General features: G+C 36.0%; 2 protein-coding genes across 3 annotated transcripts; one reads left to right on the top strand and one right to left on the bottom strand.

Annotated features, from left to right (window-relative positions):
- Nucleotides 1-1,547: 1,547 nt before the first annotated feature.
- On the top strand, nt 1,548-13,670 carry LOC128868015 (calcium-binding and coiled-coil domain-containing protein 1). The gene is made up of 7 exons (XM_054109716.1): nt 1,548-1,927; nt 1,991-2,153; nt 4,215-4,531; nt 6,207-6,398; nt 8,924-9,055; nt 12,246-12,335; nt 12,407-13,670. Exons 1-7 carry the CDS (start codon nt 1,721-1,723, stop codon nt 12,491-12,493), a joined length of 1,188 nt encoding a protein of 395 aa, XP_053965691.1. The 5' UTR covers nt 1,548-1,720; the 3' UTR covers nt 12,494-13,670.
- Nucleotides 13,671-19,095: 5,425 nt separating this feature from the next.
- Nucleotides 19,096-20,627, bottom strand: LOC128865931 (ejaculatory bulb-specific protein 3). 2 transcript variants are annotated; one of them, XM_054106355.1, is made up of 2 exons: nt 20,519-20,627; nt 19,096-19,636 (listed from the first exon to the last, which is right to left on the bottom strand). In XM_054106355.1, exon 2 carries the CDS (start codon nt 19,621-19,623, stop codon nt 19,240-19,242), a length of 384 nt encoding a protein of 127 aa, XP_053962330.1. In that variant the 5' UTR covers nt 19,624-19,636; nt 20,519-20,627; the 3' UTR covers nt 19,096-19,239. The 2 variants fall into 2 exon arrangements, with proteins under 2 accessions (XP_053962330.1, XP_053962329.1); XM_054106354.1 differs by lacking the exon at nt 20,519-20,627 and adding an exon at nt 20,486-20,503.
- Nucleotides 20,628-27,699: the final 7,072 nt, after the last annotated feature.

The raw sequence follows: 27,699 nt of genomic DNA, 5'->3' as shown, positions 1-27,699 counted from the left end.
AATCAATTGTAGTTATAATCGTCGCTGCTGTTTACAACCTCTTCCCACCTCTCGGCCAATTTGATGATGTCGTTCCGCCAAAAATCGCCTGGTCTGGTATCAAAGAAGTTGTTGAGCCAGTTTTTAAAGACCTCTTTGTTATCGAAGGTAACGTCCTTCATATGGTTTGACAGGGAGCGGAAAAGATTGTAATCGATTGGTGCAAGGTCCGGAGAATACGGTGGTTGCTGAAGGACCTCCCGTTCGAGCTCTTGGAGTGCGGCTTTGCGACTTGTACAACATGGGCCCTGGCGTTGTTGTGAAGGAGTATGGTTTGACCATGTCGATCAGGTATTTTCAGTTGAATAGCCTCATTCACGCGGTGTAGCTGAGCAATGTAAAGCTCCTTGTCGACAGTGACATTTTTTTTGAGCATTTCCCAGTGCACTCTCCCTTCCCAGTCCCACCAAACACATATCATGAAGTTCTTTGGATAAGGATCTGGGCGAGATGTTGAGAAACAATTTGAAAGCGACTTTTTTTTTGGTTTTTTTCGTTGAGCTCGTGAGGATCCCAGGCTCCCAATTTTTCGTCAAATCTAATTAAATGAAGGTGATTGAGAATCGTTTTAAGATCGCAGTTTTTTTTCCTGCCAATGCAAGACTGGTTTGGCTATCGTTCCTTTGCTCCTTCAAAAGTGATTTGAGTTGTCCTTCATCGAATTTAGAAAGCTTTCCGCTGTGGGACGTGTCAGCGACGTCAAAGTCACCATTCTTGAACTTTTCAAACCACTTCTGTACTGCAGACTCGACTATGAAACCTTCTCCATACACGACCCAGATGCCCCGGTCTGCTTCGGTAGCTTTTTGACCTCGATGAAAAGTAAAGAAGAGCAGGTGCCGAAAATGTTGATTTTATCTCCTGGGTATTCCGTATCTAAGCCTCAAAATTAATAAAAGATTAAATAACCCAAAAATACCATTAACATAGTTTTGTGGAGCAGAAAGATTTCTATCGAGTGATTTCTTTCCCTTTGCCAAACAGCAAACAAATCGTTGTAAAGTAAAAGAAAATATGAAACCGCTATGAACGTATTCCCCAACCCTATTTTCTTTTTAAATAATACAAGTGAGCATTACGTTTGTACTCCTATTTTCTAACTCCCACTTGGGTATCGATGAAGTTCTTTTAATATGTTTCATGTTCAAAAATATCTACATATTTATGTATTACAATTCCCAATACAAACATATATATATGAGTGTGTGCACATATTTACTTATCAGATGTTCCAAGAACGAGAAAAGATATACCCCGAAACAGAAAATCATGAGCACGTACCCATAATATAATTAGCCTCACTTAATTTCCGTAAGAAGACGGAAGAATCTAAATCAACAGGTCTCTACGATCCGCCTTGTTCATTATAATGATTTAAATTCATTTTACGGTAATTTAGAGACAGTTAATACCGTTCTGTTTCGTTCCGTTACTTCCATATTAACCAACGAGGGATATTGCAACATTTGCTGGATAGCCAAATGACATTTGAATGCATGCGCATTGGCTTGTTTTGACATTAGAGGAACAGAGAAAAATCAATACGAAAGTACAAGTAAACAGAAAGGTGTATGAACGAGCATTCATATCTATCTTTTAAACAAATGAAATGTTTTCAAAAATAACATAGCAAAATTCGTTTGCGTAAAATAAAGCAATAAAAACGTAAAGCTGTTTTGAAATGGATTCAAGCCATCAAATTAATGTACCTCTGCGGTCCGGAGGCAAAAAAATTCGAAAACGGCGGGAGCTTGATGCTCTCATAGCACATTCCTTCGGGAAAAAACAACTTATCCGGCGAACTACTTTAAACAGACTCTCGCAAGACAAATTATTATCTGTATCAACCGATGATGCCGAAGATTATACTTGTGTACAAATGAACAGAGTAAGTTTCAAAAAAATACTGAACCAAAAAACTACTTACCAATTATATTGTGTTTGTGTTTAGCCGAAAAACAACTGCAGCACAAACCGTTGTCACAATCGTAAATATATGCTTTGCAAACCCTTGCTTCTTTTCATGGCAAGTATGTTATTAATAGGACTTTTTTATTGGATGTATTTGGACTTACGACGGGAGATATATGATTACAGACAAAAAATTGAAGAAGGTAAGCATTAGAATTATTGGATCATTGATTTTATTTATTTGTAATATCTAAAATTTTGTATAAGTATAACTAAAAGGTTAGCTGTCTTAAAAACTGTTCTTACTACTGTTCCATACTAAAACTAACTAATATAATCTTAATAAGCTGTAAAACTCCTCATGCATCGGAATGCATATTTTGAAATATGTAAATGGTGTATACCCCATGTATGTACTTATGTGGATACGTACGTATGAAATATCAAAAAAATCAACACAATATTAACTTATTTAGGCCAGCTTAAAGCAGTAGTGACAGAAGTAATACCAAGTATGTCGGCCTTTTTACAAATGTCATAATTTTATTTAGTTTAGCAAGAACTCTTGTCGGTCGTATGATTTACTTCTTGTTCTTATTTGGCTCTATAACCGTTTGTGGGTGGCCCTGTGCGATGTGTATTTCTCTGCAGTAGCAACTCAGCCTTCTTGCTCTTACCAGTTGTTGCTGCAAGAGAGGTAATAATTAGGCTTATTCGGAAATATCATATTGGATATTTACTGCTGCAATATTTTTAGTCGCACCTTCATAAAACGCTACTGTTGGGAACGCTAATTTAATCACATATTTGGCCTGTTCGAACAAGTCTCGAGTCATAATTATCTTGCAACTACTGGCAGGAGCGTTACGCACAATTGTCAATCAAATAGAAAAATATTTTAAAAATTACGCGAACGCAAAATTTGCCAAAGCTTGCCAGTCTCGGTAACAGCCGATAGGCGTTTTGTTTACGTCAAGCGCATGCAGAGCCCACTTAACAAAGGCACTAGTCACAAAATCACTCCTCGGTTAGAAGTTCGCGTAGACCTATCGGGAACAATAAAAATAAACAAAATATACATACATACATATTTTTAACATGAAAAAAATAGATTTTTTCGAAATTCTAGACCAGAATTCTAGACAGGGATACGATTTTTGCAGGCACCGTGTTTGAATATTTATTAACGTATTCCTTATAGAATTTCTTATTTTTATAATGAGTTTTAAAATTAGTTTGTCGCTTTGTTTAAACAGTAATTGCTTTTAATCAGTTGTGCTGCCCTTAAAAGTCCATACGCCATTGCGTATCGTGCGTTAATAATATGTAATAATAATAAAATTAGGCTCAATAATAGATCTGAAAACTAATGTTTTATATAGAATAATTCCTAGATGGTACCTTTTTTATGTACATATGTCATCTTTGACATTTGCCGAGGAGACATATGTACAATTTTACACGCGTTAAAATGATTGAAACTTGTTATGAAAATGGTCGGTCTTTCAGAACAACATATCGCAAAATTTTTGATTTTTTTTTGGTGAAGATAATCGTTTGAATGAGTCGATAATTCAAAGGTTGGCGAAAGATTTTCAAGAAACTGGTTCTGTCGAGGATGGGAAAAGGACTGGCAGACCAAAAGCTGGGCGTTCTGTTGGGAATATTGCTGTTGTAGCCGTTATGTTGCTGAACAACCTTCAATACCGACGTTCTCAACAATTAGCGGTTTTTACCTGTAGACGTGCTCATGGTGGACATTTAATGATGAAATAAATCTTATATATTTGCTAAGAGTCGTATTTTGAATAAAAATATTGAAACCTTAAAGAATCTAAGTTTTAACAAGTTTTATTTTAAAACTACATCTAGGCACATTTTTTGAAAGACCCTTTATTTTCATATTCTATTCATAAATCCCATTTCTTTTTTTTATCTCTTTCACGGTACAGTCAACTTTATCATGGAATTTTAATTTGTTTGTCAATAAGCCAATAGGAAATTTGGCCAATAGCATTTGCACATTTGATGTATGAATTTAGGCTCATAGGACTCCAATGAGTCCCTTTTGACTTTTTATTTCGGGATTGCCTCGAAATTTTGACACCATGAGAATATATGCACCTTACTGCCAATATATAAGTACATACAAGCATTACATATGTAAATGGGATTGCACCATATGAAAATCACAGAAAAAAATTTATGTCGACTATTGCATAGCAGCATATTTTAAAGTCATACAATTTTAAATTATATTGCAGTTGCCGTCATGAACCAGGACTTACCAGATACCCTTCAGAACTGGCACGAAATATCAACATTGTTGGAAAAAAATCAAACCGCGACTACAATTCGACTAAATGAATTGGAACGAACGATGGAAATGTTAAGAATAAATTTCACGAAATATAGAGCTTCTGCAGATGTTCAGCAAAATTACGCCAAAGAACAAAAATTAGTAGCTGACTTTGGAGCGAAAATTGAATCAGTGGTAACTGATATGGAAAGCATTAAAGATCATTATGCCAACGTGCTTAACAAACAAACAAAGATGCAAACTGACTTAAATGATCTGAATGTAAGTAGATGATAATTTAAAAAAAAATCTAATATATCTGTTTTTGAAGTATAAACACAAAATGACTAATCTTAATATTATGGCAAATTAGAATTAACTCTGAGTTCAGTATATTGAAAAAGAGATTTTTTATTGTAATTTATACGCCTCCGTGACTTATTTGGGCTGAGGTTTATCTCATTTATTCAAATTTTTACCAGGCACAGCGAAGGGGGCCGGGCGAATACTTCTTTTTGAAATCGAAATTTCGGCTAATAAATAAAATCAATCATTTAATTTGTTGTTAAACTGACCTTGGGCTCTGAAAATAAAAATACGAAAACTAATATTCGGAGGCCACTGAAATAGCTTAAATCGTAAAATGTAATATATTTTCAAAAGATATAAGGCATTAATTAAATACTTCACAAATCATAAACTTTAAAATTATTTCGGCTAAAATAAAGAAATGTATGATTTCTTATATTTATATAAAATCGCTTATTTATTTGCTTTATCTTTTGTTGGTTAAAAAAATTGTCTCTCTCACGAGGAACCAACAATAATCGCTCATCATTACTTCATCCCAGATATCTTGTTATTGTTGCTCTATTACCAGCATTTGTTGATTGAATCTTTAGCTATGCTGCTCACTTTCATTTACGAGGTTTTCCGGGAAAAAATCCAAATGAAAAGATAAGAAGTGAATTTTTAAAGGCATACTTATTTCTGCATGGCGGCTGCCGTAGCCGAATGCTTGGTGCGTGACTACCATTCAGGAGTGCGTAGGTTCGAATCTCCGTGCATGAACATCAAATAATAGAAACAGTTTTTTCTAATATCAGCCGCCCCTCGGCAGGCAATGGCAAACCTCCGAGTGTATTTCTGCCATGAAAAGGCTTCTCATAAAAATCATTTGCCATTCGGATTCGACTTAAAACTGTATGTCTCCCCATTTGTGGAGCAACATAAAGACGCACATTACAAATAGAAGGAGAAGCTCGGCTAAACACCTAACAGAAGTGTATGCGCCAATTATTATTATGTTTTTTTATTATTTATGCAAAAGAAATAAATCCGTAGTGAAATTTCTTTGTGCATGACTACCATTTGGTATGGTCTAGGCGCGAAAGCCATTGTGGACAAGAAACAGCACATGATACGAGTATAAAGGTTTTTGCTCACAGCGCTCGCTCTTCGGCAGACAATGGCGGCGAATGGATTTCTGTCATTCGAAGGCGGTTGATGGATATTTAGAGAATTTCTCTCAGTGAAGAAAGATACTGGATACTCGTAATTAGAGTATCTACCACGATTGTAATTGCTAAAAAAGCAGTTTAAGAAAAGGAAGTAATTTTCGCGCGTCATTTTAGACTTTTGTCGTTAGCGATAAGTAGGTAATATGACTTTGTTGAAAGGAATTAAAGAGTTACTAGGTGGCATTAGCGTAGTTCCTGTTAGAGAAGTATATTGCATGCTATTGTTTCCCTGCCGAACCAGTGCGTAAGCGCGAAGACTCATCGTATTCGTCAACTTACACACCGTCAACGACGAAATTAAAAAAAGGAGTGAACATTTTTCGGCTCTTAAGTGCTGTATGAAAATTATAATTAGCACTGATACTAAATTGCGTAATTTCGTTTATAATCTCCTAAAATAAAGCTTGGATTAAAAATTAAGTGTATATTACTTACAGGGAAAAGTAATGGACGCACAAGAAAAAGTAGTACATGTTGGCGAAATCTTATCCAATTTTTCGAAAGAGGAAGTTTTCATAAAGTCGTATCTGAGGAATGATTCCGTCCGCCTTCTCGACTTAATGGATGGTCTAAATCTAACCTTCACACAAAAATGGAACGCACTTCATAAAAACATTGAAAGCAATAAGGTAAGTGAGTTTATTTAAATTCAGATTTTTCTATTAACATTTTAAGAGTATTTTATCTGCTCATTATTGAATCGATAATAAAAAATAGAGTGATGCTTGAAAATGATGCTGTGAAAGTATTCGATGCGGTACCATCTGGAGGTAGCAGAGAAAAGGCCTTCTCTGCGTTGAAAAGATCAGGTGGAGAAGGACTTGGCTTCCCTTGGTGTGTCACAGGTGGTGCCGGTTAGCACGAGATAGAAAAGACTGGCGTGCTTTGTGAAACTCGGTCAAAATCGCGTAAGCGGTTATCGCGCCAGTTAAGGAGAAGAAAAAGAAAGAAATACACAGGCGCACGACTACAAGTTCTTTTAATCTTTTAACAAGTAAATATTTTAATTGCGGAAATGCTACAAACGTATACTTGCATATAAGGGTGTTTTTTTTAGAGGTTAGGTTTTCAAAATGAAATAAAACGTATATAATTTAATGTTATGGCCAAGAATTTAGCTTTATTATAAAGATAAGGGTTTGCCATTATGTTATAAAAATGATTTCGGGCAAGTGGCCGCCGCGGCTGGCTCGAATAAATTCCAGCCGAGAGGCCCAATTTTCGACCACTTTTTGCAGCAATTGGGGCCGTATGTCAGCAATAACGCGCCGAATATTCTCTTCCAAGACGTCAATCGTCTCGGGCTTATCTGCGTAGACAAGCGACTTCACATAGCCCCACAAGAAATAGTCCAGCGGTGTTATATCGCACGATCTTGGAGGCCACGCCACAGGTCCACGGGGCGAGATAATGCGCTCACCAAAAGTTTCCTTCAATAAATCGATTGTTGCGTTGGCTGTATGGCATGTAGCGCCGTCTTGTTGGAACCAAAAGTCGTCCACATCAACATCGTCCAATTCAGGCACGAAAAAGTCATTAATCATGGCTCTATAGCGCTCTCCATTGACTGTAACATTATGGCCGGCTTCATTTTTAAAGAAATATGGACCAATGATTCCCTCTGCCCATAGAGTACACGAAACAGTGACTTTTTGAGGATGTAACGGTGTCTCAGCAATGGTTTGTGGACTATGTTCACTCCAAATGCGACAATTTAGCTTATTGACATACCCATTCAACCAAAAGTGAGCTTCATCGCTGAACAAAATTTTCTTCTGAAAATCGGGATCGGTGGCCATCTCGTTTTGGGCCCATTCACCGAACGTGCGACGCGCTTGATCAGGTGTAAGTCTATTCATTATGAAATGGCAAACCAAACTGAGCATAAATCAAGTGACAGCTGTCAAAAAGACCATCTACGAAAAAGGTAGTGCCAACTTGAAAACCTAACCTCTAAAAAAACACCCTTTACATGCTAGGCATTGCACCGTATCTCTCTTTTTATTGTTCTTATTGATTGGCGCGTTAGTCGCATAAGCAATTGTGATCGAGTTCAACTCATCGTGCTTTCCTCGCGTTACTGGATTTGAGAAGTCCTCCATCAGTTGATACTGTACCGAATACTGACAACCGTGCAACCCTTTCTAATCATTTGTACTCCGCTAACAAAGTAATTTGATGTACAAGGCACTATAAAGTTCATCATTCCATCGTCTGCGATATATTTGCTTTCGTCAATATTTCATTTCTTTAATATTAAGTTTATGATTACAAAGCCTTGCAAATTAGAAAAACAGCAGAGCTTAATTGTAATTTCTTACTAACTAATTACAAGTGATTTGTTATACCATAAATAGAAATATCTAAACTTACACACAAACAGAGATTTTGGCATAGTACGAGTAAAATCGAAGTCAAGGGAAAAATAAATGTTAATTTTTGTTCTCGCCGTACATATCGTAAAATGTATCACAGAATTTATGGCAAGACTAAGTATTTAACCCAAGGCATGTGAAAGGCAACTGATCTGATTTTTTTTCTATTTATTTGGTCTCTAAATGGGCAAATTTCAAACCATGCTTATAGAGTTTGACATTCTAGGGGCCAACAGCAAAAACAAAAAGGTTTTGGTTTTGTTCTAAGCACACTTGTTGAATGTACCGTTTTAAACGCTTCGCTTAGCCGTTTATGGCGTTTGTTGTTGCTTTCGCTGGTTGTTGTTGATATGACTATTGCTGCTGATATTATTGTTATATATATTTGGTGCTTTGTTAGGGCTAGATGCCAAAGTGCATTCTCAGCCGTTTTGTATCTGCACACAGAGTTTTAGAACTTTTGAACTGAGTAGCTTGTAATTTTTATTGTTGTAGTCCCGCGCAGATTGCATGTGAGAAATTTGTGCAAGAATACTTCGAATACAATACTAATTCAATACTTACTTGTAGAAAAAATGCGTGAATCTCTTAATATTTAAAGAACTTTGTTTGCATATTCTGCAGGAAATAAAGATTCTATAAAATACAACATCTTGTTTAAAATATGAAACTCCACTCATACAAAATTGTATTATTTTTACTATAGACTTACTAACTAAAAGATTTCTACATCAGCATTTAATAGATGAAATAAATAAATAATCTAAATTTGTTTACAGTTACAACTTATAGAGCTTTTGAGTAGTGTAACAAATGTGACAAAACACTTTGCTTCAATGGAAAACAATTGGGAAGATTACAAAACAAAAATCAAAGACTACCAGGGCCTTATGCACCGCATTGAAAATGATGTAAGTCACATAAGAATTTAATTTATCAAGTTATGTATGTATGCATTTTAGTTAGTATTAGCTTATATCTGATTCTGCATGCTCAAAATATAAATGAAATGATTTTGGTGATACTGTGTTCGAATCAAACGCTTATAATAGTTTTACATCCCTACAACACAGCTGACTATCATATAAACACTCATATTATCATCATCACCATCCTCATTTAACTACACATTTTCGTTATAGCCATGGGAAAGTACTGATAGTTGCACTTAGTCGGTGTGACATTCTATCTCTCTTTTACATAGCGATTTCTTATAACAGAGAAATATATCTACCATGTTCTAAAAGGCAAGGCAACTAATAATTTTTATTCTTAATCTCATTGTCGTCATCACAAACTTCTCAGTACTAATAATCAAACTCCTCATTTTTCTTATTAAAAAGTAGTCAGCACTGATGGGCCCAACTACTGATAATCTATAAAAAATAACACTGCCCTGCATCGGTTTTGCGAATAAGATGGGACCTAGTGATCCCGAAAAATTTTCCATCACGTCAGGTTTTCAAAAAAAAGGGGGTTGAAACCCCTAAAAATAGCGTATTTGGCCATTTTTCAAAAATTGTGGAGCAGAACCCTGACGTGCTACGATCTTCGTTATTGTCAGTAATTGAAGGTTGAACTTTGCTCTTTGAAATAAGCCCAAACCAAAATTGTTCGCATGCACCCTTAGAGTAGGGGGTGTACTTATGTCTACGGGGGTAGAGAAAAAAATGAACATAGGAACTTATCTACACCCAAGATAAGATATAATGAAAAGTGCAGTGTTCCTAAGGTATTTAGTGTCGCTGATTACAAATCTGAAGTCAAACATTCCATTTAAAAAGAAAAGAAAAATCAAATTCCTATGTTCATTTTTTTCCCTACCCCCGTAGACATAAGTACACCCCCTACTCTAAGGGTGCATGCGAACAATTTGGGTTTGGGCTTATTTCAAAGAGCAAAGTTCAACCTTCAATTACTGACAATAACGAAGATCGTAGCACGTCAGGGTTCTGCTCCACAATTTTTGAAAAATGGCCAAATACGCTATTTTTAGGGGTTTCAACCCCCTTTTTTTTGAAAACCTGACGTGATGGAAAATTTTTGAACTTGGATTCGTGCTCAGCGCGAAAATTCCCTTCGGGAACACTAGGTCACATCTTATTCGCATCAGAAAAATTGAAATTTGCAGGGCAGTGTAATCAGAAATAATGACAAGAACTCCTCATTATCGTTAAAATCGTTAAAAAGTAATCAGCACTGACGACAAAAACTCCTCATTTTCGTTATCAAAAAATGTTTTATTTAGAAATATATAAAATTAATATTTTTTTCTATTCATTTCTAAACTCTTACATATCAATTCGGTGTTTCACCTACGCATCGTCTATGACGACCATACAATAAACACAGCAAAATTTCACAGTAGTACTTTTTTCAGAGCAGTCGCATTATACGCATACAAATGAATTGCCTTGCCCTTTAAAATACAGTAGATATATATTTCACTTATATGAAATTGCTATTGGTAAAAGAAAGATAGATTTCACACCGGCAAGGGGAAAGGAATATCAAATGAAATATTTGATTTCCCCATTAAAAAATGTTGTATATGCCATTCTGATAACGCGTATGTGTTACATACTAATAAAATACTTGTAAATATGTTGGAATTTTTGTCGAAAGTGCTCAGCACTGTCTTATAAGGATATAACCTCAAATTACGGAGCACATTGAAAAAACCGCTGCTCTCATTATCACACATTGAAAAAAGACTTGCATGGGCTATTTTTTAATATACATGATCGGATGTTTATTTCATTATAATAGTTGAAAATAACATCAGGCAAATGACCACCACGACCACGTTTACAGGACAATATACTTTTCATGAAAATTTCCATAACCGAATTGCAAAGTGGTTGCCCTATGTACCCGATAGCCTCACGAATTCCATCTTTGAAGTCTTGAATCGACTCTGGGCTGTTGGCGTAGACCTTCTCTTTCACGTGGCCCCAGAGAAAAAAGTCACAAGCTGTTAAATCACAAGATCTCGGTGGCCAATTGTGATCACCTCTGCGAGAGATATAACGGTTCGGGAACTTTTCCCGTAAAAGATCAGAGGGTTTCGTTGCTTATGTGGCATGTAGCGCCGTCTTGTTGAAAATAAACGTTATCCACATTAATACCATCCAATTCCGGCCATAAAAAATCGTTTATAATCTCTCGTTAGCGCAATCCATTCACCAATAACACCTGTTATTGCAAAACCCATTAGATATCTGTCTTGGTGTACTGCTAGTAATCGACAACTTCAACGAACTGTCCAAGTAATGCAAAATAATTAAACTTTGCGCCTGACGATCAAATACCAAGGCGAATTGAGTACATCAGCAGGCGCCGTGGCAACAATACCCCTACCAATACAAAACAAAAGAACAAACCAAACAAAAGGAGGAGAAATTAGTTGCTTGTGAAAATTCAGTGAATGGCTTGGTATTATTGGGATTTGTGAGATTGAAACTAAAAAAAACAAAAGGGTGTGGGTATGCGTACAATTTCTTGTCTTTGGTTGCTTTCGCCTACTCTTTTTCTTCATACGAAAGTAATTCTCCTTCCTTTTGTTGGTTTATTCATGGACTCTTACGACACAGCGAATTCGGAGGACGCAATGTCTTACTCTATCATTCTTGATCAGATACCCATGGTCGAACAGCTTGCTAATTCCCGATCAAATTGCCAAGCCTGCTACCGCGGTGCTTCATTACTTGCCACTTAGGCGTTTTCCTAGGATTTACAATAACAAAATAAACGTAAAACTGCCAAGTAACGAAGCAAAGAGGCGAGTTCGGTGTGAAGGCTACTATTGTATTTTCGTTTTCAACCGAGGCGCATTCATTAAAGTAGGTGGCACTAGACCAACAACAAGGTTTTGTACGTTTGATTGTCAAAGAAAAGTATTGGCAAAGTAGAAAACGAAGAATGAATTCGTCTAGTTTCATTCTGGGCTGACAGCCACATGGATACGGTGAAAGAAAAAAAAACATATCAGCTGATTTACCGATACCACCTTTAATAGATTCGCTTTGTTTTGAACTAATAAAATTAATTAAGACCTATCACACATTTGGCGTAAATAAATATATATTCACTTTATTGTAGGTTTCCAATTTAAAACTCAAATCACGGACTATTGATCAATCTATTGCCGACATGCACACTAGGTGTAACAACAGCAATGAAACGCTTACGGTATTATATTGATATTTTATTGAACTACTTATGACATATGATAATTGTAACCCCACTGTTTTTAATTACAGAATCCACGGAAAATATCTAATGATGAGTATAATCAAAAAAACACCACAACGAGCCAAGAAAGAAAAGAAGTGATACAGATTCATTGATAAGGGGTACTATATTTAGTGTGCATATGTTAAAATTAAATTGAAATCATTAAGTTGCCATTGAAAGTATTATTTCGTCCCCTTAGTATAACAATAGCCTATGTGCTCATAGGCTATTATTTTTTTATTGAATTTTTGGATTCTCCATCGTCGATTTTATATGTGGTCAAAATTTTGTCAAATTCTAGTTCCACAAAGTGGGTCAAAACGTCAGTCAAAAAATAATAAATATTTACAGACATAACGAGATTTGAGTGAGAGCTACTTTCGACAAAATGTTTGAAATTCATTTTCTCAAAACATCAAACAATTTATAGGCTATTTTAATACTAAGGGGACGATTTAAAACAAGAAAATGTCAAAGGGGCATGTTCAGAAATTCTAACTGTAAGCCTAAAATAAAATTAGTATGTTTACTTACAATTTAATCATACTCTTTTAGTTAGTTCAAAAGCAGGATAAGTTCCCGTTTAAATGAGCTATTGGACGATATTTCCGACGTCAGCCCACTGCATCTCTTTCCTATTGTTTAGAACCAATATTTGTTTCAACAAAACGCTTGAGGGGCCAGATTTGAATATGCGAACAACCTTTAATCCTAAAGTTACAAATTTACTAAATTGCTTCTGTTGGATAAATCCGTCCTCATTTCGATTTGGTGGGCACAATGATATAAAAGTTAAACATTTTGTTTCATTTGTACAATTTTTTGAATTCGCTTCGCTTTGACGCAACCTATGAAACGCACGAATGCTGTGACCGCGAACAATTATTTATTTATTATAACTAATTTTTTAGTTTGCCGTATATATGAGGACGGAAGTCCCAAATTTACCCTAAGTCTAAATTTCGCTGAGCGGCTAAATTGCTTATTAGAAGCCTGGGTGGGATCTGCATATACAATAATATTTCAATAGAGACCCTGTACAAGCCCATATTTAACCCTGCCGTATTATCAAGTTACAAGGTTTTGAACTAACTAAAAGAGAGTAATTTTTATTGTTGGTAATTTTCGCATTTTATGGCGTTTATTTGCTTCGGTCTTCAGCTTTATGCACAAATTTATTGTATATTGTATATATTATATAATATTTATTGAGATTTCATGTGCCATGTGGGAACTGAATTCGATCTCAAAAAATGTGGTTGAAGAATGTTTTAATGATTGGATTATTTGTTTACGACTCAATAAATTTTAATAAACAATAAATATTTTGTAATCTTTTTAGCTGCCTTCTTCTTGAATGGCGCGATAACCACTTACGCGATTTTGGCCGAGTTTAACAAAGCATGCCAGTCGTTTCTTCCTCGTGCTAACTGGCACCAGTTCGACACACCAAGTGAAGCCAAGTCCTTAGCCACCTGATCTTTCCTACGCAGAGGAGGCCCTCCTCTTCCTTTGCCACCACATCGAATACTTTCAGAGCCGGAGCACTATGTCCATGTCGTTGTAAATCTCATAGAGCTCATTGTTTCATCGCCTGTGATATTCGTCGTCAGCAAATCCGAATCAGCAGCAGATCCAAAAATCTTCCGCAGAATCTTTCTCTCAAACACTCCAAGTGACGCCTCATCGGATGTTGTCATCGTCCAAGCTTCTGCGCCATACCTTAGAACGGGTATGAAGAGAATCTTATAGAGTGTTAGTTTTGTTCGAAGAGACTGGGTTTTACTGCTTAGTTGCCTACTTAGTCCAAAGTAGCACTTGTTGGAAAGAGAGATTTTCCGTTGGACTTCAAGGCTGACATTATTATCGGTGTTAATGCTGGTTCCTAGATAAACGAAGTCGCTTAAAACCTCGAAATCATAACTGTCAACAGTGACGTGGATGCCGATGCGGTAGTGCCGCGACTGTTTGTTTGATGGCACGAGGTGCTTCGTTTTGCTCTCGTTCAACACCAGACCCCTTCCAGCTGACTACTTCCAGTATTTGGCTCTTATATAATTTATATACTTGGTCTAACCACCTCTACGATTTCTTCTCAAATAACCCCCGTTTCAGAATTATAAACACTCTGCTACTTTTTTACAAAAACAATTCATGCATTGAACAAATGTACAAAAGTACAACCGTATTGAAAATCTATTAATTGGTCGAAAATAACAATAAATCGATGTTTGTCTAAAGATGCCCTATTTCTTTAAAAGCTACATATTTACTAGAAGGATTGATTTGGGAAAAATATGCAAACACTTCTCATTTGCTGTTTAGCTCAACTTCCCTTACAGTCCCTTCCCAGCAAGTTTTTCTCGAAACTATATTCTTTAACACAATATACATATTACATACTTACGGCGGCCGCCGGGTTGGTGCGGGACTACCATTCGGAATTCACAGAGAGAACGTAGGTTCGAATCTCGGTGAAACACCAAAATTCAGAAAAAGTGTTTTCTAATAGCGGTCGTCCCTCGGGGCAATGGCAAATCTCCGAGTGTATTTCTGCCATGAAAAAGCTCCTCCTAAAAAATATTTGCCTTTCGGAGTCGGCTTGAAACTGTAGGCCCCTCCATTTGTGGAACAACATCAAGACGCACTCCACAAATAGGAGGAGGAGCTCGGCCAAACACCCAAAAAGGGAGTACGCGCCGATTATATATATGTATATACATACATACTATAGTTTGTGTTTCAAACTTTTTTCAGAATATTTTTTTTAAATTTTCATACTTTTTTTCAATTTTTTCAAAAATCGATATAGCAAAAACTACTTCTAGAGCTATTAAAATGTTCAATCGAAAATCAATTTTCTTCACCTTATATTAAAAATTGCTTAACTGCATGACCCAGCCGATCGGCTTTCAAAAAACACCAGATTTGTCGAAGAAAATCTATGCAGGCGACCGGTAAGAGCATTAAACGTCTTGATTTGCAAACTGGTTAATTAAATCTTCTGAAATCATACCTGATTTAATGAATAAAATGGCTAAACTATTCAGCCATTTTCTGTTAGCGTTGCACATAAGCAGCTTTTAATTTTTTATAGACATACCTAAAACCGAACAGCCGAACGGCCGTGATATTCATGACTTACGCATCTGTACTGTAATGAAAGTAATACAATATTTGGTTGGCAGCATTGATTGTCGAAATAAACATAAATGCCATTTGTAATCAAAAATGGTAAAATTAATCAAGGCCACGCAATTCGATGTCTTAAGATTGCTATCAATCAGAAATATCTACTATGAAAAATTCAGTTCAAAGGAGAATAGTTTAGAGTACAAAAATCCACGCAACTGGGGAAGGTTTTTGGTAACTATTCTTTTGGAAGTAGCGCCCGGTTTAAGTAGGGCCGACTGCGGTCTAGTATCGCTTGGATGGCAACCAAACCATTTGAGGGTGACCTGAAGTAACAGGCTTGTTAAACCAGCCACTCCCACGTTAGCTGATTGGTTAAAGTGGTGATTTATCCAGAATCCAACTAGCGTTTCCTCACAATTTTGTAGCCACATTCTTGCTACCAACTTATTTAATAGTTCCTTACAGCATAACTAAATCCAGTCTGTGCGGTTTAAGAACCTTATACGGTTGTAGACGCCTAAGACAGGCAGTTCATTTCCATGTACTCCTGTCTTAGAAGAAGCGTCTCACTAGATAAATATGTTCTTAAATAAAACATTCCAAGTTTTGGTTGTGCATATATATTTGTACATACATATGTATGTATATGTTTGAAAACTTGGAAAAAAACGGATTATGCGCGGCGCTGATATCATCCCAATGTGTTTCCTGAATAGTTGTGCTGACAGCCTCATTCTTAATTGCGAACGAAAGGTCAGATGAACGAATCATCTCCAAAGTAGTTATCCTTTTTAAGCTAACTTTTGAATATCCGGCAGCGCTTGTCTACATTGTTATTATTGTTATTTCCCTATATGTAATTGTTAGTTTACATACGCGTTTGGTTGTTTACATTATTGGTATTTTTATGCCTACGGAAGTTATTGCTGATAGTGTTGATGTTAGTGGCGATGGTTTTTGAAAAGTCTTCTAGTTCAAATATAACACAACGATGGCAAAATTGTTTTCGTTTGAATTTGGCATTACTCTTCGTTGTTTTGCCTACTATTCGACACAGGGAATAACAACGAATTTGACTGATAGAAAAATACTCGTAGATTATGTGTTTTTAGTCGAAGGCGCCACATAGGTACGTGCGGTAATGCACAAAAGTTGACAACTTTCTACTTTCGCCTTAAAACAAGTGCGGCTAAAATGGCAACTGTTTAAAGAAGAAAAATTTTGTATCTTTGTTTTCTTTATTATATCAAATTAAATGCAGAAAATAAATGGAATTAAAATTAATTTAGTCAATTAAAATGCACCCTTACCTTTTCAATAAAAGCTTGAAAGAGTATAGAAAAGGCCAGGCTTATCAATGTGGTCCTGAAAAATGAATTCGCTTCGCAAAAGAGAATGACGGCGTGAGTATCTCTACTAGTCTTTTCGCCATTTACAGAATTTTATAATTCCTTTTATAGAAGCGAAAGTATAACTGTAATATATAGAAAACTGCAGGAGCATTGCAAAGCTATCTGATATTCCAAAATCATTTACATCACTTATTATTAATAAATTTACTAATCAATTTTCAAGTATTACTAATATGAGACCAATGCCTGCCGCTTTTGCGAAATGGATATAGAAAGCTCAGAACATGTGCTTTGTGAATGTCCTGCGTTGGGCAGACAGAGACTTCATCACCTTGGTGGTATCGTAGTATCTCCATGCAATCTTTGGAACAACAAACCCAAAATTGTGCTAAAACTTTTAAAAAGCCTAAAACTCCAGGGTTACAAAAATAGGCCTTTCACAATAGATCAGCTCTGGTCGCAGTTAATGGCCTTCTAATAATAATAATATTTACTAATATATTTGAATTTCGAGCTCACGTCTCAAACGGGCTTAGTGGATAACGTATGCCATTCTTGTAAAAGAAATTTCGGTCCCCATAAGACGTACTTGTAAATATATGTATGTATGTTGCACAAATTACATTGTACAACAAAAAAAAAATAAATATAAAAATAATAATGGCACGTCTCTGACAATAGAACCTGGTAGAAAGAAAAAAAATACATGAGGGGCGGTTTGGGAGCTAACTTCAGCATTTTTTTATGATAATCAAAGTTCCCAATTCTGGCATTTTTTATGGTAAATCGGCATAGGAAATTACGTGGGAGCGAAACAAATATATGAATATAGGTGAATTGAAGGCTTATTTCAGTTATTTACTTTAACAAATTTATATAAAAACCACGGGAACATTTTTGCGAAACATTTTAAAACTGCTAAAACTGCTCAATAAATGGATTCTTTTGTGTTTGGTTACTCATAACAAGCGCGGGCAACAATGGCATGTACAAAGACTAAAAAACTCACTCTCGTTTGGAACCCACCCAGGAACCGCTTTCGCATTACTTCAGAGTGTCGTTCCATCTTCCTCATTATAAGGTCTATGCTTGTGTGCCTGCGCCCAGGTCCCGCTTTCTCATCTGGAGAATTTTTTCCGCGAAATCACTGATGATTTTCCACATTTCCTTGCTGCTTAGCACCTTGTCGATTACATTTTCAGTGGTTATGTGGCCGCCTGAATTCTCTAGCGTTCAACGTTCTTGTGTCGAACGCATAAATTGGAAAAAGGTGTGCTCAGCGTCATCTTCGGCTGCGGCACCGTATATGCCTGTTATAGTATTCCCTATTTTGAACAGGTATTTCTGGAAATACCCGTGCGCCGAAGGCATTTGGGTTGTATAAAACTTGACTTCACCGAAGCTCCTCCTGATCCATGCAGTGACGTCTTTCATTAGGCTGGCTGCCCATCTGCCGCGTGTTTCGTTTCTCCAGCTATCTTGCCATAGCCTTAGCCTTTCATCCTTTATTTCACATGCTGCAAGTTTGATTACTCTTTCTTCCATCCGCTCGTTCATTAGTGCCCACAACTTTTTCCTCTCAAAGGCTAGTAAATCTATGGGTGTTGAACTACAAAGCGGGTTAAGATGTACCACAAAAATATTGTATTTGTGATGAAATCCTACTATAAGTCTCTTAATACACCAAGGCTTGTAATTCTACCTGAGCGCCAGAAATAATTTCAAATGGAAAGCGTGTTTAAAACGTGAGATAATTTTGCTTAAATCATAATAATAAATATAATATAATTACTACTATTACCGATTTTTTCTGCCATGCGTTAATTATTTATGTTGAATTGAATTCTAGCTACTTAACGTTACATTAATATTTTTATCCGCTCTTATTTTATAAAATGGTTATGTTATATCTAATACATTTCCTTTTTTATTTAAATTAGACGATTACGCATTTTTTTAACTAAATTTTTGTTATACTTGTGATTAAAAACTAATTAGCAAAAGTTTGAACTTAGAACTTCCGGGTAGAGTTTTGTTATAAGTAATGGGTTTGACTCATTCTTCCGTGAAAGGAATATAATTATAAACTTAAAGTTTCAGTTTCATAATACAAAGGCACTTTGGCTTGTTAATTTCCGCGCGAGTAATCGTACTGCCTTCGCAACAGTGCATATTATTGGGTAATTTTCCATTTAACGTGTTATTTAGACAAATAATAACCATTTACATACATTTTCATGTTTATCCCCCAAAATGTTATTTATTTATATACAAATGTATCTGTGTACATACATATGCAATGTTTACAGAGACGTATTGACAAAACTATTTACAATTTGTGTTAGTCATATAGTAAAATTCGTGAAGGTGATTTAAATTGTGATTCCTTGTTTCTCGGCCTCTTTCTTATATTTTGCCGCATATATACCCTCAGGGTCATATTTAGCTTGAAGTTGTTTCCACTCATCGGGTTTGTTATCAATTACATAACGAATAACTTTGTCCGTATTTTGCTTCTGCTTTCCACTACATTTGCTGCACTCAGTTTTCAGTGCATCTGGTAGAGACTTTTTCAGCTCTCGCCCCTCTGGTGTGCACTTGCCAGTTTCAATGAGACATTTAAAGTAGTTGTTGAATAAACGATCGGACTTCAATATCTCATCAACATCAATATTGTCATACTTCGTTGTGTATTTATCTTCAGCCACGGCGAGCGCAACAAAAGCTAAAAGACCGGCAAGTACGAGTAGTTTCATTTTATATGAATGCCTGCAAAAAACACGAAAAACATCTATGTAATATTGTGTGGAAAATATGCATATTACTTAGCGGCCATATACAACTAGTCAAAAGTCCAATCTGAGCTCTACCACGTACGAGCATACAAATTAATACATTTCATTATATAAAAAATGTTGCGAAAAATTGATTATTCCTATAAAGCAGCCGTATTGAACTTTGAGATAAAGCACTAAAAGTGTACAGTATATGGCAAGTATGTATGTAGTTATTATATATGTACTAGATGCAAGCTTTTAGTATGAAGAGTCCAAGTTTGCCGCTGTATTTAAGTGCGCGTGTGTGTTGGCTGTAGGAAGTCGTTTTTAATGTAAATCATCTCGCAAGCGTTACTTGTTGATTTTATTATTTTCATTGTTATTATTATTGTTGTTTTAATTATTACATTAATTTTTTATTTATTGCAACTCAAAAAAGGAGTAATTTACATTAATAATAATTAGTATTATTGTTTTTATTATTATTAATATACTTTAAATGTTATTATTATAACTAAACGGCAATTTCAAAGCTAATCACACTTCAATAGCTTTAAACAATATTATTCATTAAATACTCGTATATCTTATTTTTTCTCAATTTTTTTTATAAATTTCGATCAATTCCGAATCGTCCGTATCTGCAGATTTAATAAAATATGTGTGCACAATTAAAACACTAATTTCATCAGTTAATTACTGCACCTCCGCTATAACTTTTTAATAACGTAACTCATTCATCATTTAACTAAAAAGCTGAATTATATTTTCTATTGATCAACACAATGGAACCTTGAACTAGATCTCAGTTTAATAAAATTAAAAAAAAAAATATGATTACATTATTATTTTCTTCGTAGTTGCGTTAACTTACTTCGGCTATACAAACTAAACAAAAGACTTAAGCGACAAACGTACTCCGTGTTGTATCGTCAACGTTTACTAACTGCAATTGCTGTCGAAAATATCCAGCTTTTATAGCTTAGGCAATCGAAACGATTCAATGCTTACTATTAGTTTCACAGGTTAATTAACTTGTTAAATGCTCTTATGTGTACGTACAATTGTACAAAGATATCAATTTCCCTTTTCGTATCTTAAAAATAAGTAGTTATTAACTTATAAAAAATGTTTAGGTCACTGATGAATAGTTTTCAATTTAGTGATATTCATTTGGCCTCTCTAACATTTTTTTCACCCTAGTTATTTTACAAGCTCGCATGTTCACCTTAAAAAATAATTGACTATTCTACGCAACTAGTGTATCTTTACATATGTATGTATGTAGAGGGTGAATCGTACTAAGTTTTCAACTTTTCGAGGCTAGTAGAATCCGTTGCTTATGCTAAACAATACGATCTTCTGCCCCACCGACGGGATCATCAAACTTTAACACACGTAAAACTGAATTCCAATACAGAGACAAATTAACTTTTTGGATACTAAAATTAAATCTGTTTAATGAATATTTTATTAAAAGATGCATTAAGTTACAATACAAAACTAAAATTGCACCACCCTATTTTTACAAATATATTGACAAGCTCAAGTCCACTTTACATTTCTTTATTTGCGGATTGTATTTCTATTTAATATATATGAAAGTGAATCAACTTCTGAGGAATTAAGTAATAAATTGCCGCGAGAAATGAGTTTTCTATTTACTCCGCTTTTTTATTAAGCGACTTATAAGTTATACATACATACCTATGCAAATATGTTTGTTGTTCAATAGTCTTGTTTGACTATTGTTTATAGTACATATGCAAATATACAAGGGTGGCTCGATTTTTGTATTTGTTAAGCTGTAAAAGTGTAGGTCATAAAAATTGTGCAAGTTACACCGGGAAGAGATAGCCGAGATAAATAAATAAATAAATAAATAATGCGCTTACTCTTCTGTTAGGTGTTAGGCCGAGCTCCTTCTCCTATTTGTGGTGTGTGTCTTGATGTTGTTGCACAAATGGAGGAACCTACAGTTGTAAGCCCACTCCGAACGGTAAATGGTTTTTTATGAGGAGCTTTTTCATGGCAGAATACACTCGGAGGTCTGCCATTGACTGCCGAGGTGCGACCGCTATTAGAAAAAAACTTTTTTCATCATTTCGCTGTTTCATTTAAGGAGATTCGAACCTACGCACTCCCGTATGGTAGCCACGCACCAAACCGTCGGGTACGGCGGCCGCCGAATACTGTAAGTTAAAAATCTATTTATTTAATAGAAAATATGTTGCAAAGCAGAAACCATCGAAAGTTTCTCAATGCATTCAGCATTTGCTTTTTTAAATTATTGGTTATAATCACAGGAAACCCCCGCATGCTGCTGCAAAATTTCATGCTCCGTTGGCATAGTCGTGAAGGTAAATTCGGCCATTTATAGTTACTTGCGTCGTAGTTTGTGTCGCAGTTTTATTGTATGGGATGTTTTTAAGGGCTTGGGAATTTAAAATGAAAATACAAAACAGAGTAAGAGGAGTAATTTTTTTTTTTATTATATATAATAGTAATCTGGTAGATATTATATTAGTTTGGGAAATAGAAATCCAGTATTTTCTCAGTAGATGGCTGCAGTGATCGATATCTGGTGAAGTGTCGATCAAACAATTTAAATTTATGCTCGTTGTCAAGGTGACATTTCACATTAAAAAAAATCGTTTGCTATTTGATTGTTTGTTGCGTTCAGTCGTGAGATACAGGGTGTTAACCATGGAAGTCAACAAAGAGAAAATTCGGTACATTTTAGAGATTTTCTTTGATAAAGGCGAAAATGCCAACCATGCCGCTGAAATTGTGACTGGTGTTTATGATGTCGATACTGTAGAGCTAATTACAAGCAATTTTGGTTTCGTCGATTCCGTTCAGACTTTTTTGATCTTGAAGAAAATGTCGATAATGTCGATAAAATCACAGAAATAATCGAAGTTAACCGGCATGTTAGTAGTCGTAGCACAGGAGCTAAAGATCGACCATAAAGCAGTTTTAAACCATTTTCGCAAAAATAATGGATTTCTTTTTCGCCAAACTCATATTCAAGACATTTTGTTGGGACCAAATGTCGTCGATGCTTAGCTAATTAATTTTTGGAAACAAAAATTCTATAGCGCTGGCCATTCACTGTAATGGCAGCTTCTTCCACATTTCGAAAGAAATGAAGGTCGATGATAAATAAATAAATAAAAAAAGTAATGACATCTTCTTCCACATTTCGAAATAAACAAAAGCTGTGTGTAAACCGCACGTAAAATGTTTTTTAAAGTAAATTTCCACAATTTGGAAACGTTGTTCTGGTGTTAATCGATTCACGATGACTTGCAAAACCTTACTGAACAGAACAGTTTTCCATTCTCCGCTGTCAAACCGTAGTTATCGACATCGATAGTTCTCATGCAGCTAAAAAAACACCCGATACATGATTTTAATAAGAAATAAGGGACTAACTTTGTTTTGACAATTTTGCTTGTTGTCCAGTGTTCACCATTTTGGTCATAAGAACCTGCTGTTAATCGCAAGTAAACATTCGATACAACTTGGGAGCATACCTTAGCGAAGCCGTTGGGATGATACAACTTCAACTTTGCGCGGAACCTAGCTTACCATTATCGTCACAAATTTTTTGAGGCTCATGACACCGGTGAGTACTGAAAAGTTGTTCAGAACTCAGTTTATTTCAGTTTCTTAAGCAAATAATTGCTGTGACACAAATATGTTGGCATTTATAAAATCTGGCTAGAGGTGACTTTCTAATCTGTTGAAGCTACCATGGGATTCTATACAATACTGGTACCATTCAGCTAACTCGAATTACATTCAATATCGCAGCAACGCAGAAATCTAAAACGGTTTTACTTTTTCGGCTCTTAACTATCCAAAATAATTTTTCCAATGATTTAACACTATTTAAACACAAGTGTTTAATTAGTTTGGCGAGGCGAGTAAAAAGTGAGGGCGAATGTGCGGACGTGTTCTTAACCCGTTTTCGGTTTTTTGAGTAAATTGCTTACGGGCTCTAGTATTCTAAAACTGTCACGGAGAATATTAAAATTGACTTTCGTATATCTTCTGAAACTAATAATGAAACAGTGGCTCGTGATGAATAATGATAAAGCAATAAAGTTGAGCGCTTGTAACCCAGAATATGGAGTGCAAACTGCAACGATTTTTTTCACTTAGAATATGTCAACATTTTGCCTACGCTTAGTTTTTGCTTAGCTCTGAGAGCTGAATGCAATGACAATCTCAAACATTAACGTCGAACTCTTAAAAGTGTTTCCCCTAACCAGCTACTTATAACTAGTAAAATAAGTGGGTTAATTCAAAGTGCTAATGATAATAAGCAACAAATTACTCTGAAGCCCGTGCTAAAAGAGATTGTTGTTTGTAGAGCAGAAAACTCTCGTGCTACTACGTTAATTGCTGCACTGAACGAAGATAATAAGTGTTTGGTTAATAAGATCGAATGCATACATCATCTTTATTATTAAAGGGCAAACTTCACTTGCCTTCGCAATAAAAATGATCACTGCGAAGTCAAAGATCTTTGAGTTAACGTTTGCTTTTCGTTAACAATACAAAGACGGCTGTGAAAAATTATTGTTCTTGCCTTTATTGATAAACTGCTGTTTTGTACGCTGCTGCTAGTACTTCTAAATCAGTGATACCAAAAACCTATATGCCCCAGACTAGTTTTGTTTTTGTAAAACTCACTTGCCTAACGACTTCTCAAAGAAAACGATTAGTGCATTGCGTAGCATAATCCGCCAGGACATTTACTTTAATTATGGAACAACTCGTAGCTGGGACCCTCTTTGCCCACCCCACTATGTACTGAATGCAAAGATGTGGCCAACATGAACCGCTAATTGGCTCGCAGCGAATTTGAAGAAATCAGTGACCGAATAAGGTAGAGACAGCGGTTCATTTACAACGGAGGTTGTCAAAAACTGAGATTTCGTTGATCATACACGAAAAACTCAACAGCTGCTGTCCATCTTACTATGGAGGAGCGTAAGAATACAGGCAGGCACAATTGTGCTGTCAATTCCCCAATGACGTAGCAGTCAAAGTTACTCCCACAATTTTGCTTCAAATGACCAAATCTTGTTTTATGTTTATGTTTGTTTTATTTGTGTTATGTTCAAAAAAAGAAGAACCGGGGAAGTGACCGTTTTCTCGAATTTCGAGCGATTATAGGCAAAACATGTTGTGGACCCATGCATGCGAAGTGCCTGTTGAGTCAGAGATATAATTTGGTCGGATCACTTTTCTGCTTCCGGCAGTATGGAGAAAAAAGAGCAAATTTGATGCCGGTAGCCGTTCAATACCATCCGTAGTTATTTGTTCCGACGAAGTCAAACTGCCGTACCACTGCCGCTATCGCTGTTTGCTTTGACGAGCTCTAATTGTCTTCGATACGTTAAAGTGGATTCAATTTAAACTATGAATGTATACTCGTAGAGTAAGAAAAAGTATACCACTGATGAATTTATACTCACAGTTTTATTGGACTTTATGCCGCATACGTCTGAACTTCCTGATGCTGACAAAATGTGTGTACCCGGATTAAGCGAGATTAAAAATATTGAAGCCTACGAGTGTGACTAGTTAACCAACTTCGTGAAAAAGCCTGCTAACAATGTAAAAGTCCTAATGGTGCGCGGGATATGATTGTTAACTATGCAAAAAATACTGGGTTTCAAAATTGTGGCGCTTTATGATGCAGATGAATCACAACCAAAACCAAAGCGATCCTAGTGCAGACACGCTGAGACAGCGCAACAAAGGGAGGTGCACCCATCAGCTCATTCCCACAGTTGAAGCTTGACTTGGGAGAAAGCACGGGAAATAGATCACTCAAATTCCCAGTGATCATTACTGTCTTAAAGAGTGCCTTCACAGCTTTTGGGCATGAAGAAACTCTATGCTCTAAACCAGATTTGCAACACCCGATAATCTTATACCACTATGCTGAAGAGAAGTGACGATTGGAACGAGGTACAGCACATGCTTGTATAAATGTTGCAGCAACCTCCGTACTGAATAATACATATTTGTTCTCATCGTATTTCTTAAATTGTGAGATTTCCCAAAAGGTTAAAGAAAACGAACTGATTTCAAGAATTTCAACTTTTTTTTACTTTCTGTAGATTTCTGTTAAAATAAATTTGGGTATAAAAACAGTTATTCATCTCAACTCATTACAAATTCCAAACATTGTATCATATTTGTCATATAATCGCTATCTTATACACCTTCCTCATGACTTTTGGCTTCACTTAATCTCTGCTTACAATTTTAGTTTTATAAACCTGCCAAAAACTGGTTCCACTATTCGACTTTGCGATGTATTTATAAATTCGATTCTACTCATACACATGCATCCACTCGGTCGTAAAACCTAGTTATTCGTGACTGGGTTCATTTCATATGCACTCAAAATTACAAAGTTTAATTTTCAATATTTCCGACGCCAAAAACAAACGAGCGTCAGATAGTTGCGAATCATGCTTATGATTTCTTTGAATTCGCGGGTGTAATTGAAAAAAAAAACTAAAGAAAATTTTGGAATGAATTACAGCTTGTTCTTTTCAATACTGAATTTTCTTTTATTTGAAGAATAAAATTACGATATTTATACCAAGTAGGGTTACATAATTTTATTTGATAAATTCCTTTGTTTCTTTAGAAGTAAAAAATTAAAACTCTATTCAGTTCTTTGGTTTCAGACAAGAATTGCGAATTACGCCATTGAGGAACTCCAGTGATGAACCGTTTTACATAGTTCCATGCCAACCATATATATGATATATTTAAACTCATAAATTATATATATTATATTTTCTAAAACATAAAAAAGTTTTGCAGAGCTCAATTAAATTTTTCCCCTCCCCAAAAACAAAAAAAAAAAAAACAAAACAAATACAGGAGAAACGTCATATTCAGACCTCGTAACGCAAGTTTTCCCCTTGATGGATAATGGCCGAACTTATTTGTCAGCGTTTCATACTTATATATAATTGGCGCTTACATCTTTTTTGCGGGTTTGCCGAGCTCGTCCTACTGTTTGTGACGTGCGTCTTGACGTTGTTCCACAAATGGAGGGACCTACAGTTTTAAGCCGACTCCGAACGGCAGATATTTTTTATGAGGAGCGATTTCATGGCAGAAATACACTCGGAGGTTTGCCATTGCTCCGATGGACGACCGCTATTAGAAAAACTGTTTCTATCATCATGATGTTTCGTGCACGGCGATTAGAATCCTTGCTCTTCTGAATGGTAGGCACGCACCTACCTATTCGGCTACAGCGGCCGTCAAGCGATATACCAATGGTAAGAATATTTTTTTGTTTGATTTTTGTAACACCTGGCAAACCCGTACTAAAGACGATCACTAATGTGAGGAACTCTTTCTATAATTGTATTTATGCCCAAAGTAGGCTTCCAACGCGGACGAACTGAATGCACTCATAGACTTTATATGTGTATCTGCTGACCCACAGTGCTCAAAACCACACCGGTTCAAACTAATGCGTTGATCTATGCTCCAAAACACTAAAAGCAATTACGATACCATTTGGTAGTGTGGATTGGATATATATACTAACAACTTTGGTGGGGTTCAGTTCCAATGCAACTCCACGTCGAGACAAAAAGGCTCTGCCCGCATTTGGGCGTTAAACCACGACCACCATAAAACGATTCGTCCTCGCGAAAAGGTCGGAGAGAACTCCGAGGGTTCAACTCTTTAAGGTTCAACCTATACAGCTCCCTAATGATTTCATCTGGAGAGATCTACGTGTGGACTCCCTGGACCGCAACCCAGAGTTCAGCTTTCGCCTTACGATCACATCGAGCCTTACCTTCGAAAATCTGGCATTTATCATCAGTTCTTCCTCGAGGAAGAACTAGCAACAGAGGGAGTGCGAATAATCTCCCCCCACATCCGTTAATGGTCTACACCCGCACACCCATAATGGGGCCACATCATTAACCACCTCTTACTTTAGCAGTGTACTTTGCGCCCACCATGGTCACATCTTCCATACTAAAGATGACC

Source organism: Anastrepha ludens, chromosome 6 (assembly GCF_028408465.1).
Source record: "Anastrepha ludens isolate Willacy chromosome 6, idAnaLude1.1, whole genome shotgun sequence".
NCBI lineage: Eukaryota > Metazoa > Arthropoda > Insecta > Diptera > Tephritidae > Anastrepha > Anastrepha ludens.
This window is presented reverse-complemented; position numbering and strand designations above follow the sequence as displayed.